A 16,052-nucleotide genomic window follows, 5' to 3' on the forward strand; every position below is an offset into this window, starting at 1 on the left:
GGGAATCTGAGACAAGCTACCAAAAACCAAAACCAGCTTCCATTTATTGATGGGCCCCACTCCCTGACGTCCTGGGGAGAGGGGCCCCCCAAAGAGCCCTCTGGGACAAAATACAAATGGCAGGAAGGGTCCATACAGAAAAGAACGTCTCTGAGGTCCTTGCGTTTTTAATAAAATGGTAAGTCTTTCGTGTGGGGCCTCCCAGCCGGGCAAGCCTTGATTGGCCAGGAGTCCAGGTGCCCGAGGTGTGACCTCAGCCCCTCGCCCTGAGCAGGGGTGCTGGGCAGAAGCCTAGGCCCGCAGAGGCCCGGGGCTGCCGCCCCATCACACGCTCATGGTCATCCCTGGCGAGTACTGCGGAGAGAGGAGGGGGCAGCGCGCAGGGGCCGAGTTTAGCTTCGGAAGAGGCTGAGACCCGCCCCCAGGGACAATGGGGGACAGGGCAGGGCTGGGTCCTGGGCAGACGGGTTGGGGATAGGAGGGAACGGGGGAGGGGCGATGCGTGGGGAGGCCGCCCTGGGGCGCGGGTCCCGGGGTGGGGGCGGTTGGCATCGGGACTGTGAAACAGGAGTGGGAGGTGGTGGGGTGTGAGGAGAGGTTAGGGAGAGGGGAAGTATGCCGCGGCCGCCCCCCCACCTGGCCCGCCGCGGTCACGGTCTTGCTCTGGCCCCCCGGCCGCCCCGCCGGGGCCTGCCCGCCAGGCCCCTCCGGCCCGACGCCGCCGCGGGGGGGGAGTCGACGCAGTCGCTTACGCTTTCGCTCGGGAACGGGTGCAGGAAGGTCCCGGCGGCCGCCATCTCGCCGTCGTCCCGCGGGGTGCCCGGGGCGTTGCTCAGGCCGGCCACGGCGCCGGGAGAGCTCTGGGGGTGGCCGTGGTCAGCGCGGAACTCCCTGCCCCGCCCCCCACTCCCACCCCTTCCCGGGTCCCCCCGCTCCGCAGGAGCGCGGCCCCCTTACCTTCGGCAACCCGTCCATGTCGCCCGAGCCTGCGGACCGACAGACACGGGTACCGGCTCAGACGTGCTGACGCCAGGACGCCAGGCCCCCCGGCCTCCAGGGGCCGAAGACCCTCGCGAGCTTCCTCCGCCGCCGCGCCCCCACCCCGCACAGCCCGCCAGGAACCCCGGGACTGAGGCCAGGTGGACGGTTGGGCCTGGGGGGAGGGGCGGTCAGTGCATCCCCTGGTTTGGTCGCTGGATTCCGCTCCAGGTGGAGGCAGACCCTGTCACTGAGTGGTCCCCGGGGGGCTCAGGGCGCCACTAGACACCTCCACCTGACAGGCGGGCTGACTGGCGAGGGGAGGCAACCAGGGAGCGCACGGGCCCGGAAGGCAGGAAGGCAGCGTGGGCAGGAGCAGGGATGCCCACTCACCCAGGGATCCGTTCACATGGTGAGGCTCCATCGCGCTCATGGCGGCCATGGGGCCCTCCGGGCCAGGGCCGAGCGGGAACTGCAGGCATGAGGACAGCGTGGGTCTCGGGCCACCCATTCCCTCAGTGGGGTCACCGCCTCGAGAAGCACCCCCGCAAGCCCCCACTCACATTAGCCCTGCCAGCGCCCGGCCCGATGGGGTTCATGATAGTGTACATGTTTTCGCTGGAGTTAGTGGAATCTGGGGGAGATCAGGGGACAGGAAGGGTGCCAGGTGTGACGGGGTTTCCCCCAACCATACCCACCCTAGCACACCCCGGCTCTGCCTAGGCCATACCTCCAGGGCTAGGCATGATGGGTGTTCCAGGGGGCCCACCTCCTCCTGGGGGTCCCTGCACACAGGAGACAGGAACCGTGAGAAATGGTCCCTCATCTGCCATCCCACAGCCCTTGCCCAGGGCTGGCCCAGCCTTGCTCAGACGTACCGTGTAGCTGCCGGGGGATGAGGAGGAGTAGGGGATCTGGGGACAGGGGCAGCTGTGAGCAGTCAGCCAGGCGGCTCGCCCAGTGCCCCTCCCACCCCACCCCAGGCCTGCCCACCCAGCCTTAGGCTCACCGAGTTTCCACTGGGGCTGGCCCACGGGCCACGAACTCCTGAGCCCCTGGAAGAGACGGTGGGTGACAGACTCCGGGGCTAGTCCATGTGGATCACAGCCCCCGCCACGCACCCCCCACACCCTGCTCCACTGTGTCCCCAGACAGGCCACAGAGCAGATGTTGCTGGAAAAGTGGCCACCGCGAGCAGCCAGGTTCCAATCTCAACCCATCACTGGCCCCGGGGGACTAACTGCTACTTCAGGCCTGTCTCCCCTCAGTGGCCATGAAATAAACAATATCCAAGACTGTCCTGAGGATTCAGGGCCTGCCCCAGCTGACCCAGCCATGAAGCTAGTGGTGGCCTGTGAACTGCACACTCCGGGGGTCCCCGAGGGTCTTACATGTTCATGGCAGGCAAGCCTGGGCCAGTAAGGGAGTTGGGTGGGGGCCGCATGCCACCTCCATAGCTCTGCAGAGGCAAAGGGGCTGTGAGGGGCAGACCGGGGACAGCCCGAAAGCCCCACCCACCAGGGCTCCACTCTTACCTGGGGCCCCACGCTGGCCATGCCCCGAGGAGGCGTCACCCTCTGCATTGGGCCGCCCATGCTTGGATGCCCTGGGGTGGGGCAGAAGGAAGGGGACTCGGACCTGGACCATTACCCAGTGTGGACAGCAGGGAGGCAGCAAGGTCAGGGCTCTGAGAGCTGGAATTCTGATTGATGGGGGGATAGGGGCTGGAGCTTCCCTACTCACCCTGGGCTCTTGGGGAGGGCTCCATGGCGCCAGGGAGGAGGGGCTGGGAGCCGGGGAGGCCTGCGGGAGGCTGCAGAGGGGGTGCGGCGGCACTGAGTGTGGGGTGCTCTCTCCCCGGCCCAGCTCCTGCCCCCCTCCCATCATCCCTTTCTCACCTGACTTGGCATCCGCAGGGCGGGCCGGGGGCCCCCTGGGAAGCGCGGTGACATGAAGGGCTGGAAGAGGTGGGTGGGGATCAGCACCTCCCCCCACCCTCTGGCTCCCAAAGCTACCCCATTCCTGCTATGCTGGGGGACCCCCGACCTGGGGAGCCCCCTCCTCCAGAACCAGTCAGCAAAGCCTGGCGGTGCCAGCCGGCCAGGATATCATGGCTTGGGGGCAGGAGGGGGTGGCACTGGGGGAGGGGATGTGTGTGTGTTAGGGGCAGGCACCACAGCTGCTTACCTGACCGGGAGGCCCCATCATGGGGGCGTTGGGGTTGTGGGGGGATGGCTGGGAGCCCGAGGGGCCCTAGGAGGACAGAACCAGGTGGGTTGGGGGGAATGAGGTCCTACTGGGTTTGGCTGAGGAGGGGAGGGGCTCCATGGAGGCAGAGGGGTGGGCCAGCCTATGGGACAGGGACCCTGTGGGAAGGCTTGAGGGCAGGACTCAGGCACCAGTGGTCACCAGGACCACTGTGGCCACTGCATCCCCAAGCACCCTGTGCACACGCATGTACAGGCCAAGCGTGCAGACACCCATCCTCCACTGTACTCGGGCCCTCCCTCGCTGGCCCCTGAAAGGCCCACCTGGGCACACCTGCGACACAGAGGACCCTCCCACCCATCTCCAGCCTGCCGGCCTCATGACCTCTGCCCACGTGGGACCCTCATCCTCAGACGCATGTTCACCCAGAGTTGGGGGCCAGGGGACTCCAGCCTGGGCCATACCTGGAAGAAGCCAGCTGCCATGGGGCCTGCGGCCATTGCGTCACCTGGGGCCATACTCCCCATCACAGGGCTGGGGGCAGCTGCAGCGCTCTGTAGGGGTGCGGGAAACCGAGAGGGCCAGGTCAGGGCACTTGGACACTTCCTACCTGGGGTGTGCCCCCTCCTCTCTGCAGGTGGCTGGCCCCATGGGACAGCCAGCTGGCATTGGTCAGTGAGCACACTGGGGTTGTCGCCTGAGGATCTGTGGGTCTGAAGACCCTGTAGGACCCAGGATCCAGTGCTGCCCTCATCTCACACAGACCTGCCCCCGATTCCAGACCCATCCCAACGGGCCCTGCATCGTCCTGGCTGGCAGGACAGCTCAGCTGGGTCCCCAGCTCTACCCAGGACACCCCAAATAAACATACACACAAATATACTGGCAGTTTCAAGAGCCTCCCTGAAGGCTCTACCTTAGAGCAGCTGTGGACCCCTGCCCCACCCCACCCTGCCCGTCGTCCAGGAGGGAGGGGGAAAAGCAGGATTCTGGGGTGGGGTTCCCTTTCCCCAGCCTCTCTCAGATTGAGAAGGGGAGAAGACACGGTGCTAGAGGGGGCTTCCTGTATCTGCCAGAAATTCTGGTGGCAGCCCAGGCCTGGTCGGGGACCAAGTTGTAGACCTGTCTGCTATGGGACCTATAGGGTCTGGCAGGGGGAAGGTGGGAAGGGGGATGTGAGGTGGGGAGGGCGGCCCGGTCTATGAGGGCAAAGGGACACCTCTGGGGACAGGGAGGAGAGAACTTCTCTCCCGGCCTCTGTATGGTCCAGGCCAAACCCCAACCCCCAAAAACAAGGGGAGGGGCTCTCTCTGGGGTTGGCCCAAGCCAGCACATCGGGACGCTCAGGTGTTTGTGGCATTAATTGATGCCACTTGGGCTCAGAGAAGTTGAGCACTCTGCCTGCAGTCACACTGCGTTTCCTGTCCTCAGGGACTGCTGAGAGGGGTCCCCTGCCTAGAGCAGAGCCCCAGGAGAAATCCTCCCTCCCCGTGTAGGGCTGCGGGCTGGCCTCTTCTCTGAGGTTAGCCTCAAGCCTCCCGCCAGGGTCCTAAGCTGGGGGAGGGGGTGGAGGAAGGAGCCCCCTAAGCTCACCATGACGGAGAGCACTCCCAAGGCCCAGAACAAATCCTTCGAAAGCCCTCGTGCCCTAGGGCCCCACTCCTGTGCCACTTTCTCAGTTACAAACTGCCAGGTCCCCTCTGGGCCCCCACCCCACCCCCTCCCGCAAACACAATGGCCTGGAGCAGCTGCGCTCCCAGGCGGCCCCTCCGGTCCACTCCCGGAGGGTGGGCAGGGGGCATCTCTGAGCCCTGTGTCTGTCCACCCCACAGGGAGGGGGTTCTCTCGGGCCACAGCGGGTGCCTGAGCGTTTCCTGGTCGCAGAGGCTCCACCGCAGCCTCCCCCCGGCCCCCTGCGCCCCGCAGCTTCCCAACTCTAGGCTCCGAGGAGTTAATCCCGGGCGGCGCGCCCTCCCTGGCGGTTGGCCCGGGCCGGACCCCCTACGTCAATCATCCCTGAAGAGCAGCCGGCCCGGCACGCGTTGCCATGGCGATGGGCTGGGCGCTCCGGCGTTTCCTGGAGACGCCAAGGTCGGCCTGGAGCCGGGGAGGGGCGGACAGAGCACCCCACTCAGAGGGCGGGAGAAAGGCACGAGAGGAAGGGGCCACCTCTGTGCGGGTTCGGCAGGCAGGGTGCCCCCAGTGAGAGTGAGAGCAACGGAGGCGACGGCACGGCATGACGAGTCCCCACGGAGATTCGGTCACCCCAGGGCTTGGGCGGCCTCCGCCCTGGGCCCTGCGGTCTACACTCCGCGCCGGTGCTGCCATGGTAACCGCTGCGCGCCTGGGAAGCGCGTTCTCGCCGACTCGCCAGCTCCGCCCTCCTGGCCCGGCGGGGGCGCCCAGAGAGGATGCTAGACCCAGACGGCAGGGATGGGGACAGAGTCGCCCAAGTCCACAGCTCCAGACACCCCCGGGGCCCCAGACCTAGCGGGACTAGGACAAGGGGACCACACACGAGCAGTGGGACACCATGGGGGTGAACAGCAGTGACGCCAGGAGAGCTTCAGCGTGCCCAGCTCCCATGCAGTGTGCTGGAGGCATCTTCAGAGACATGGGCGCCCCACCCCTCAGGCCGCCTCTGCCTTGCTGAAACCTGCCCTCTGGCACGCAGGGGGCAGGGAATGGGCGGGACTGGCGCCCCCCAGCCGCCCACCGGCAGAGCCGGCACCTCCCCCTCAGACCCAACAGAGGGGGCCAGGTGGCCCAGCGCACAGGATGAAGGGAAGGGCTGCCATCTGCTGCCCCATGACAACAGGAGGCTGCCATCCCCTGGTGTTAGCCAGGCAGAGCCTCCACTCCAGGCAGGCCTCTGACCTTTTCTAACCCAGAAGGAAAATGACAGCAGAGAGGCAGTGGGCAGCTCCAAGTACCCGGCAAGGTCAGAAACTGTCCTAGTGCCTGGCCCATCGGGCACCCCCACCGGGGCTCCCCGCTCAGAGGAGCAGCAGTGACCCCCAACGCACACACGGCAAAGGAGGAGGAAGGCAGTGAGCTTCCCCCATCTCTAGGCAGGCTCACAGGAGGGGCGGGGAAATGGCACCCACCCAGTACCCCGAGGAGGGTGGGAGGGCTGTGGGGACCCTCAGAAGCGTGGTGCAGTGAAAAGAGCTTTCCCTTACTCTGTGAATGACCCTGGACCAAGGGGAGGGTGGAGGGACCCCCAGAAGTGGCCAAGAGCCTGAGTGGCAGCTGCAGCTCTTCCTGTCAACCCCAAACTACCACCATTCCCAGCCCTCCTCTAGCTGTGCAGCCCCCACCCCACCTCCCCAGCCACCCAGCCACAGGCCCAGCAGACCTCCCACCCTGGAGTCCCCGAGTCCCTGGGGCTGGGACTCACATAGTCCTGGAAGGCCTTGGCCTCGCCGGAGTGCTCGCAGGCCTCTCTCCGGTCAGGCGCTGCACAGTACAGATCCCAGAACACACTGTGGGCGGCAGGGATAGATGGTTGCTCCACGTGACCCCCTCAACCCCCTTCCACAGTCCACCCACAGCAGCCCAGCACGCACCACCACCAGGAGTGCAGGAACCCGGGGGGCTCCCCCAGCGTGATGTTCTTCTCCCATCGGATCTGCAGGGAAAGGAAGGTGGTGAGGGGGTGGCCCTACCTGACCTTGCGCCACCACGCAGCAGGGTGCCCAGAGAACATCTGGGCAGGGATGGAGTGGGGAGGGAAGGGTAACTGGGTGGGCAGAGGGCCCCAGGATGTGTGGCAGGTCCCGACTGGGCATGTGGACCAGATGCCTGGATGCCAGCCCGGGCCCGGACCCTGCCGAATCCTCAGTTCCCAGGGCCATCAGAGTGGCAACGCGGGCCCACCCCCTGGATCCCCAGTGGAAATGGAGGAGGCCCCTGGGCTGTGGGTGGGGAGGGAGGGCCAGGCTGGAGGAAGCGGCTTACCTCAGATAGGAAGGTCTGGGCTGACTTCTGGGCACCGATGTGCAGCAGGTACTCATAGACGTATAGCGCCAACCTGTGGGGGCAAGGTGGTCCAGGGGGCTCAGGCTCTCCAAGGCAAAGGCCCGCCCCAAAGCCCTTCCACCTCTCAGGAGGGCGGGTGGAAAGGTGGCCTTCCCACCAGCTGCTCAGCAGGGACAGCTCATAGTTATCCATCCACGTCCTACAGGCCCCTCCCAGGCATCCCTGACCCCCAATTCCAGGCCGAATTCGGCTGTGTTCCGCACTCCCTCGAGGACCAAGTCCTTGCCCTGTCCTGCCAACACTGTGACTTCAGAGAGGCCTCCGTGCTGGGGAGGACTTCTCCACAGAGGAGTGTCATTCCTGAGTATGTGCGGGGTGGGTACGACCAGTGGGCACCCTGGGCCATGTAGTGTGCTCAGGGCCCACACCCAAACTCATCCCCAACCTTCCCGGCCCAGGACGGAAGGAGGGAAGGGGCCCTCCCCCTGACATCCCCCCCATTTCCTGGACCCCATCTCTTCCTTAGGGTCGCTGCCCATCCACTGTGGTGGCCTCAACCCTTCCTGCAGACTGTCCCCAGTCAGGGCAGTGCTGAGCCTGGGGCAGTGTCTGGGGAATGGAGGTGGGGGGCCAGGGGAGGTAGGGCCCGCAGTGCCACGTCTGCAGTGGTGCCACCCTACCCAAACGCCCACAGGGCTCCGCACAAGTCCCCAGCCTGCCAGGGACCCCTGGACTCACCCTCTCAACCACTGCGTACCCCAAGAGCTTGGACCTGGGCCACCCTCGCCCAGCCAGGTGGCTCCAGCACGGCCCTCTGCAGGTCAGGGAGAGGCCGGACTGTCCACCCCACTCCAGTCCAGCTGCCACACCAGACAGCAGAGGACAAAGCCCTCATCCAAAGGGGCGCCCAGTTCTGTGGCACCAGCCCTTCTGGACCTCCCTGGAATGAGCCGCCCCCTCTCAGAGTTCTTGTACTACCCAGCTAGGGACCCACGAGGGTCTGCTGGGGGTTGGGGGACTCTTGGATTCAAGACAGGGTACCAGAGGGCCAGCCTGAGGCTGAGCCCTAGAGGCGAGAAGCAGGCAGGCCTGGGGGCCCTTCCAGCCGCCTCCGGCTCAGCTGCGCCGCCCTCTCTGGCTGCCGGCCCCATCCTAAAATAACCTTCCTTTGACTCACACTCTGCTCCCTCTCAGTCAGGCTGCTCCAATCCCAGCACCCACCACCTATCATGTCCCCCAGGTCCCTTTCAGACTTCCAACCCTCTGGTTCCTGCCCCGGCCCCTAGAGAACGTGAGGACTTCCTGCCCCCACCTGGTCTTCAAGGGCACTGCCCTTGCCCCAGATCTTATCCTGCCTCCCCTCCTTCATTCATTCACTTCTTCATTAGTTCCTCCAGCATCCATGAAGTGCCTTTTGAGCAATGCACACCCCCAGCCCGTCCTGGAGGCCACGTTCTTGAGGGGAGAGACAGAGACAGGCAATACCTGTCAAGAGAGGTGAGCTCTGTGGCAGGCTGGAAGGCGCTGAGGCTACGGAAAGGCAAGTGGCGCGGCATCAGGGAGGGGAGGCGGCCCAGGGCGGGGTGCACCAGGCTCACACTGTACCATGTGAGCTGTGCAGGCCACCCCAGGGGCAGGGATGGGGCAGGACACACAGCGCCCAGTGGTCAGCCCTGCATCATCACACCACTCTTCGAGAGTGCCCCCAGCCCAGATCCTGCTAGATTCTGACCTCACACCCCTCCAGTCTCCCACACCAGCTCTTCCTCCACTTTCCTGGCCCCACGGCCTGCACGCCCGCCTATCTAGCTCACTTCTGTGGCACCTTGGCCCATCTAGAGGCTTCTGAGCCTTTCCCTGTGGCTAGTGGCTGAGAGGCCTGCGTCCATCAGTGGAAGGGGAGCACACAAGGCCAGACTGGGCAGGTTCAAGGGGCAGACTGACCAGCCTGGGGAGCCCAATGCCAACTCACCCACCAGGTGCGGAAGAGAGTTCCCACCCCAGCCACTTGGGGGTCAGAGCAGGGGGCATGAAACGCCAGAGTGGGGTAAGACAGAGTTGTGGGAACGCTGGTGAGCTGCCCCAGGAGGGCTGGGGCAGCGGGAGATCCTGCACAGGCTGCATTCTGAGTACCCCACACCCAGGGCACGGCTGTCCAAGAGGCCCAGGGGGAGTCCTGAAGAGGGGGCTGCCAAGGGTTCTACCTGCCTTGTCTCCCATTCCCTGACTGTCCCCATGAGCACCTAACCCAGGAGGTGGCCCCCCCAGAGCCCACCCCGCCCTCTTCTGCTGTCCTCCTGCCTCCAGCCCCGTTGGCTACCAGCTCTGTCCTCTCCTCTGCTCTCCCTGTGCGGCCGCCCGTCCTGTTTTGATGATGCCTTCAAGTAGGGGCTGTCCAGAGGATGCTATGGCCTGACCTTCCCCAAACTTGGGATCCACTGATCCACTGTCCACTTGATCCACTGATCCACTGACCCAGCCTCGACACCCTGAGCCCCCATCCCTTCAGCTTGGCCTTTACACACACATCCCATCCAAGGAGCCTCTGGTGGTGTGTGCACAGGCGTGCACCTGCATGAGATCCACCCAGCTGTCCCCAAACATCACTGCATTTAAAAAAACACTGAAGGAGGCCGGGCGCGGTGGCTCAAGCCTGTAATCCCAGCACTTTGGGAGGCCGAGATGGGCGGATCACGAGGTCAGGAGATCGAGACCATCCTGGCTAACACGGTGAAACCCCGTCTCTACTAAAAATACAAAAAACTAGCCGGGCGAGGTGGCAGGCGCCTGTAGTCCCAGCTACTCGGGAGGCTGAGGCAGGAGAATGGCATAAACCCGGGAGGCGGAGCTTGCAGTGAGCTGAGATCCGGCCACTGCACTCCAGCCTGGGCGACAGAGCGAGACTCCGTCTCAAAAAAAAAAAAAAAAAAAAACACTGAAGGAAATCTGATTCAGGCCCCTCTCCCCACCTCCACTGCACACCTGAGCCAGGCCACCCACCGTCTCCCACCTGGATTATGACAGAGTCCCCTCCAGGCACTGCTCCCCCAACCCCCACGTTCCTTGTGCAAACCCTCCTGTGCGCTGCCTCCCCCTAACCCACACACTGGCTGCTCTGCCACCCCAGGGCCTCTGCGCACTGTTTCCCTGCCTAGTGCACTTCCGCCCAGAGACTCCAGTGTCACCTATCAGGGGCTTCCCTGTCACATGGAAGCCCACACCCTGCTCCGTCTCCCCCTCTGAGAGTCTCTGTCTTCGCCCCCCGATGGAATGTGGCTTCAGGCGGGGTGGGGACTCGGAGTCCGCTCACTGTGACGCCCTTACAATGGAGCTGGGCATCCTGGGCCCCGAGTCACCCCAGTGAATGAACAAACCGGCCCGGGGACCCCCTCCTGGGATGCCGGGAGGATCAGGCGAGCCATGGGGTAAGCACTGATGAAGGTCAGCAGCCATTCTGTCCACATTGAGGATTTGGGAATTTCTCCTGGGAGCGATGGGAGGCCAGAGGAAGTTTCTGACTTCGCTGATTTCCCTTCCACATTAGTCCTTTTATTTGGAACAGGATTCAGTCTCCAGGGAAGAACTGTGGGTTGTTATTGTTTTGTGTGAAAAGTTTTGAAGCCTGGCTGTTCGGCCAGGGAGTTTTGGGACCTACAAAGCCCTCCCCTCCCAGAGGACGGCTTTGGGGGCCAGGTCTGGGGGCGCCACCGGTTGGGGCCCTGAGCTCAGTTATAGGGAAGGGCTCTGGATGCAAATCACCTGTGCCCCCTACGGGCCACTTGCCCTGGGTCGGCACAACCTCTCAGGGCCTGCCGCCTACGAGGGCTCCCTGTGCCACACGGGCAGGTGGCCAGAAACGAACATGGGGAGGCACCTGGAAGAGCAGCAGGCAGCCCTCCCTGCAGAAAGAACACAAGACCCGGAGGACATGGGGTGCCTGGACCTGGAGCGAGCATGAGGCTACACAGGGAAGCAGAGCCAGGATGGGGTGCTAGCTAGCGCCTGGTGGCCTGAAATATACCACAGCTACCTCCATAATGACGCGAGTTACCATAATTACCGAGAATGGCCACAATGGGTGCTCCCTACTCAGCGCCCTCCTGAACACAGACGCTGCTGGGACAGGAGACACCTGCCACTTACGGCTTTCTGTCACCGTGCCATCTGTCACCAGGTCTCACTGCTGTCCCCAAAGGGACCCTCCAACCCTTGCCATTCTCCCTCCCCTGTGCCAACCCTAAAGGCCGGGCCTTTGGCAGCTTCTTGGCAAAGTGGCAGCCTCTCCTTACTACCCTCCACACCTGCCCCTCATAGCCATTTCCAGCCAGCGGCCAAAATGACCATGTCCAATTGTGAATCCCATCCCTGGCTTTCCTGCCAGGCTGATGAACAAGCCACCGGCATCCATGTGCTGGGTCAAAATCAAGCCTGGGAGAAGCCCATGGGCTGCCAGGCGACACCAACCATGACTGTGATTCATGGACCTCTTCTCAACCTGCCTGGCAGCGCTTGAGTGTTGAAGGATATACACACCCCACTCTTGTTGCGGGTGGCCTATTCAGACCCCAGCCTCCCTTGGCCCATTCTGCTGCCCCCGCACTCCGCAGTCACCACCATCTGCTGCAAGCCCCCGAGGGCAGGCACCCACCAGGTGCTCGGTCCGTTCCTGGAGCCAGCTGGCCGAGACCTCGCGTGAGCCGGGAAGGCCTGTAGGCTCTAAGGGCAGCCAGAAGGGGCTCAGGATTGGGGCCAGAGAGAGAAGGAAGGAGGCATGAGGCTCAGTGCAGGAAGGAAAGTGCAGTGCTGCAGAGTCAAGGTTTGGAGCAGTGTGACCCCTTCACCCCATTTCACAGAGGAGGAAACCGAGGCCCAGAAGCAGGAAGTGGCTCGCCTGTGGTGGATACTTCCTGAGAGCCGAGTGGCTGCACCAGTGGGTGCTCCACCTACGGGCTCCTACCCAGTCCTTGCAAAGATCCTGAAAGACGGGTTGTCCACATTTCAGATGAGGAAACTGAGGCCTGGGGCTGCCTCTTAGAGCTCATCTGTGCCAGAGAAGCTGAGTCCTCATCAGGTGGCTTCCTCTCCAGGGCCCTGGTGTCCCTTTGGGTGAAATGGGGGGATGCAGCCATCTGGTGTTCTCCAGGCTTTCTTTGATAGCGGAACCTCACCTCCAAACCAACACTTACACGAGACCCTCTCCGTGAAATGGAAGCACACCTCCCCCCGCAGCCTCCCCACTGGCAGCTGAGGGACTTCCGAGAGCCTTGAGTCCCCAGACCAGTGTCCCCAGAGCACCTCTGCTGGGCAGGTTGGGGGGTGGGAGGACAGTAAGGGAAGGGGGCCAGGAATGCAGCTAAACCCCTCACCCTACCACTCCCAGCTCAAACCTATGAAATCTCTTCCTTCTTACTTGGGTCCAGGCTGCCATCAGCTCTCTTTCGCCGTTTTTTTGTTTTTGTTTTTGTTTTCTTTTTGAGATGGAGTCTCGCCCTGTCACCCAGGCTGGAGGGCAGTGGCACGATCTCAACTCACTGCAACCTCTGCATCCCAGGTTCAAGTGATCCTTTCACCTCAGCCTCCAGAGTAGCTGAGATTACAGGCACCCGCCACCACGCCCGGCTAATTTTTGTATTTTTAGTAGAGACTGGGTTTCATCATGTTGGCCAGGTTGGTCTCGAACTCCTGACGTCAAGTGATCCACCCACCTTAGCCTCCCAAAGTGCTGGGATGATTATAGGCGTGAGCCACCATGCCCGGCCTCCCCAGCTGTCTTTGAGACAACTGTGTCCACATCCCCAGGGACTCCCAGCCTCTGTTCCTGACTCCTCTAAGCCCCACTCCACCTGGGAGCCAGAGCACACTTCTGCACACACAACCAACTGTGGCCCATCTGGCACTCTTGCAGGCTGCCTCTTCCTATACCTGGGCCCAACCTCAGCTCCTTTTCCTGGTCCCACCTCAGGGCCTTTGCACTTGCTGTGCCCTCCACCTGACATCCCCTCACCCTTCACTATATATCACCCACTTTGCTTTCTCCAGGTAACTGGATACCTGCCTCCCTGCTGGGGTGGGGGCTTCTTCAGGGCCACTGACCCTGCCATCCCGACTGCCACACCCTGGGACACCCAGGGCAGATATGCTGAACCAGTGAACGATCCTGATTCCCACTGGATGGGTGGTCGCCTCCAGAGCCAGCAGCTGGCTGGAGACACACAGGAGACAGACCAGGGGTCCGGGGTGACCATGGCAGACACCTCCTACTTCCAACCTGAGCAGGAGCCAGAGGCCAGTTTCGAAAAGTCTTTGGGTTTGAGGGTGCTTGGAAACGGAGCTCATCTTCCTAACTGCACACAGACAAGGGAGGCCTGATGGTGCAGCCATTTGCCTACCACCTTCTGGCCAGAACAGCCTCTTCTCCAAAATGACCCAGAGGCTGGGCAGAGGGGACAGGCATCTTTGTGGAGGGGTGGGGTATCCCAAGTCAGCCTAGGCAGAAGAGGTAGGATGGGGACACTCAGCCAACGTCCAGGGCTCCTCTCCAGCACCCAGACATTCAAGTCCTCCCTCCTGGCCTGGCCCTCAAGGCGGGTCCTCATGGGACCCCTCCCCGCTGGCCCAGCCTCCTCTCTGCTTGGGTGGCCAGTTCCACACCCCGGGTCACTCCAGGTGGCTCAACTTCAAGGATCCTGCAAGTCCACCATCAGCTATGACAAGACTCCCCTCCTCCTAGGCACTTTTTTTTTTTTTTTTTTTTGAGACGGAGTCAGACTCTGTTGCCAGGCTGGAGTGCAGTGGTGTGATCTCGGCTCACCGTAACCTCTGAGTCCTGGGTTCAAGCGATTCTTCTGCCTCAGCCTCCCCAGTAGCTGGGACTACAGGCGCCCACGCCCAGCTAATTTTTGTATTTTTAGTAGAGACAGGGTTTCACCATGTTGGCCAGGATGGTCTCGATCTCTCGACCACCTCAGCCTCCCAAAGTGCTGGGATTGCAGGTGTGGGCCACCACGCCCGGCCTCTGGGCAATTTCACCAACACTGCAAACTGCCCCGTGCCCTTCCTGTGGGACGGTCACAGCTCCAAGCACCTTTCAAATGCTCTCCACCCGGAGAGCATACTCGGCTGCCTCCCCACCCCGAGAGACCTCAGCCCCACCACCACCCTTCCTCCATCCGCACGGTGGAACCTACCCCTACCAGCCTGAGAGCGCCTGGTACCCACCGCCTGGAGCCACGCCCAGAAAAGAGGGGCCCTCAGTATGCACTCTTCGGTGGTATCAAGAGAAGGGCTCCGTCGTCCCCACCCGCCCTCGGACTGTGAACCGTGCGGCTTCCCCAGGGGCCCCACACAGCTGCTGGGGCCAGGGCAGACAGGTGGCCGCGCGCCCCTCCAGCCGCCCTCCAGGTCTTCCCCAGGCGCCCGGGGTCCCCGAGCCGACACTCTCGCTCTTCCTGGAAAACTTCGCCGACCTCGATCCCCGTGCGTCTGCAGCCTCGGGCACCCACGTCTCGGGGAGGCCTCGCGACCCCCGAGTCCCGCTCGGGGATCTCGCGCGCCCCCCGCCAATCTCTTGCCCCTCGGGGGTCGCGCGGCCCCGCCAATCTCGCGACCCCTCGAGCGCGCTCAGGTTCCGCGCTCCCCGCCGCCCGCGCCCACGTGCCCCGCGCGGTGCCCGCCCGCGCCGGAGCCCACGGAAGAGCGCGGACGCCGAGCCCCGCCCCCGGCCCCGGCCCCGCACTCACTTCTCGCGGGCCTGGCTGTCGGAGGGCACGGCCGAACCCTTGCCCCCCTTGGCGTACATGCTGCTCCGCGCCGCCGCCGCCGGGGCCCACACCTGTCAGGCGGCGCCGCGGGCCGCGCTCGCCGTCGCCATAGCTACCCCGCGCCCCGGGCCTCACCGCCCCGAGCCCCGGGCGGGCACCGCGGGCATCGTCCGCGCGGGGGAGCTCCAGACGGCTGCAGCAGCGGCGGCAGCGGCGGCTCCAGCTCCGGTCCCGGCCGCAGGGTGGCTTTTTTTTCCTCCCTTTCCTCCGCGCGGGCTGTTCCGGGAAACGCGCGCTCCCCTCCTCCCGCCGCGCGCGCCCCCGCCCGCTGCCTCCCCGCCGCCCGCGGGCGCCGCTCTTAAAGGGGCGATGGCGGGCGCGCGGGTGGGTCCCGCCGCCGGGACCGCGGGCCAAGCGCGCACGCGCAGTGCCCATTGCAGGGGGTGGGGGCGCGGCTACACACTCGCGGGTCAGGATCGGGGACGGCCACCCAGGGACGCACAGCTGATCGCGGCTGCACACGCGCGCGAGCACACGTTCACTCACCTCATGGAGCCAGCCACCCAAATTGTACACCCAGCCACACACATTTGCAGCGACACTCAACATAGCGCTTTACACAACAAAAGTATACCCCGCTGCTGGAACGACTGCGGATAGCCCCATAAAGCCTCAGGCAGTGACACTGGGTGTCTCACCCTGCAGAGCTACCCACACTCAGCACGGGTGGGAACCACCGCACACACAGCCCGCCCAGCGACACACATACACTGCCACACACCCAGCTCACAGTGGCCGTCCTGGAACAACTAAACACAGGCCACCGCACGCAGGCACCCAGCCTCACGCAGAAGCACGCTTATGCAAGGCCATGCCACAGCTTCCAACAGCCGTGGACAGAGCCCACGCCGTTAACTCACAGTCACCTTGGGGCGCACTATTGCGGCCTCCTGAGAACCACACCCTACCTAGCTCCACAGTCACAGGGCCTGCGGACACTCAGCCTCCCGCCCGAAGTCACACAACACAGACACAATCCAGACACACAGAAACAAAGTTCCTATAATACCCAGGTTGTGGGAGCCACCCGGCACCACCCTCAAATAACACCCGGTTACAATACTA

General features: G+C 63.8%; 1 protein-coding gene across 7 annotated transcripts; it reads right to left on the reverse strand.

The window, feature by feature from the left end:
- Window positions 1-17: 17 nt before the first annotated feature.
- SSBP4 (single stranded DNA binding protein 4) lies at window positions 18-15,749 on the reverse strand. 7 transcript variants are annotated; one of them, XM_021930906.1, is made up of 18 exons: window positions 15,474-15,684; window positions 7,147-7,219; window positions 6,756-6,817; window positions 6,587-6,671; window positions 3,651-3,740; window positions 3,166-3,231; window positions 2,877-2,936; window positions 2,722-2,791; window positions 2,514-2,584; window positions 2,370-2,437; window positions 1,988-2,033; window positions 1,857-1,892; window positions 1,709-1,763; window positions 1,542-1,612; window positions 1,372-1,450; window positions 958-986; window positions 637-860; window positions 18-354 (listed from the first exon to the last, which is right to left on the reverse strand). In XM_021930906.1, the coding sequence occupies exons 1-17, from the start codon at window positions 15,515-15,517 to the stop codon at window positions 651-653; spliced, it is 1,215 nt and encodes a 404-aa protein (XP_021786598.1). In that variant the 5' UTR covers window positions 15,518-15,684; the 3' UTR covers window positions 18-354; window positions 637-650. The 7 variants fall into 7 exon arrangements, with proteins under 7 accessions (XP_021786598.1, XP_009192142.1, XP_003915226.1 ...); XM_009193878.2 differs by lacking the exon at window positions 15,474-15,684 and adding an exon at window positions 14,907-15,284; XM_003915177.4 differs by lacking the exon at window positions 15,474-15,684 and adding an exon at window positions 14,907-15,217 and having other exon boundaries at window positions 753-860.
- Window positions 15,750-16,052: the final 303 nt, after the last annotated feature.

This window comes from Papio anubis, chromosome 20 (assembly GCF_008728515.1).
Source record: "Papio anubis isolate 15944 chromosome 20, Panubis1.0, whole genome shotgun sequence".
Taxonomy (NCBI): Eukaryota; Metazoa; Chordata; class Mammalia; order Primates; family Cercopithecidae; genus Papio; species Papio anubis.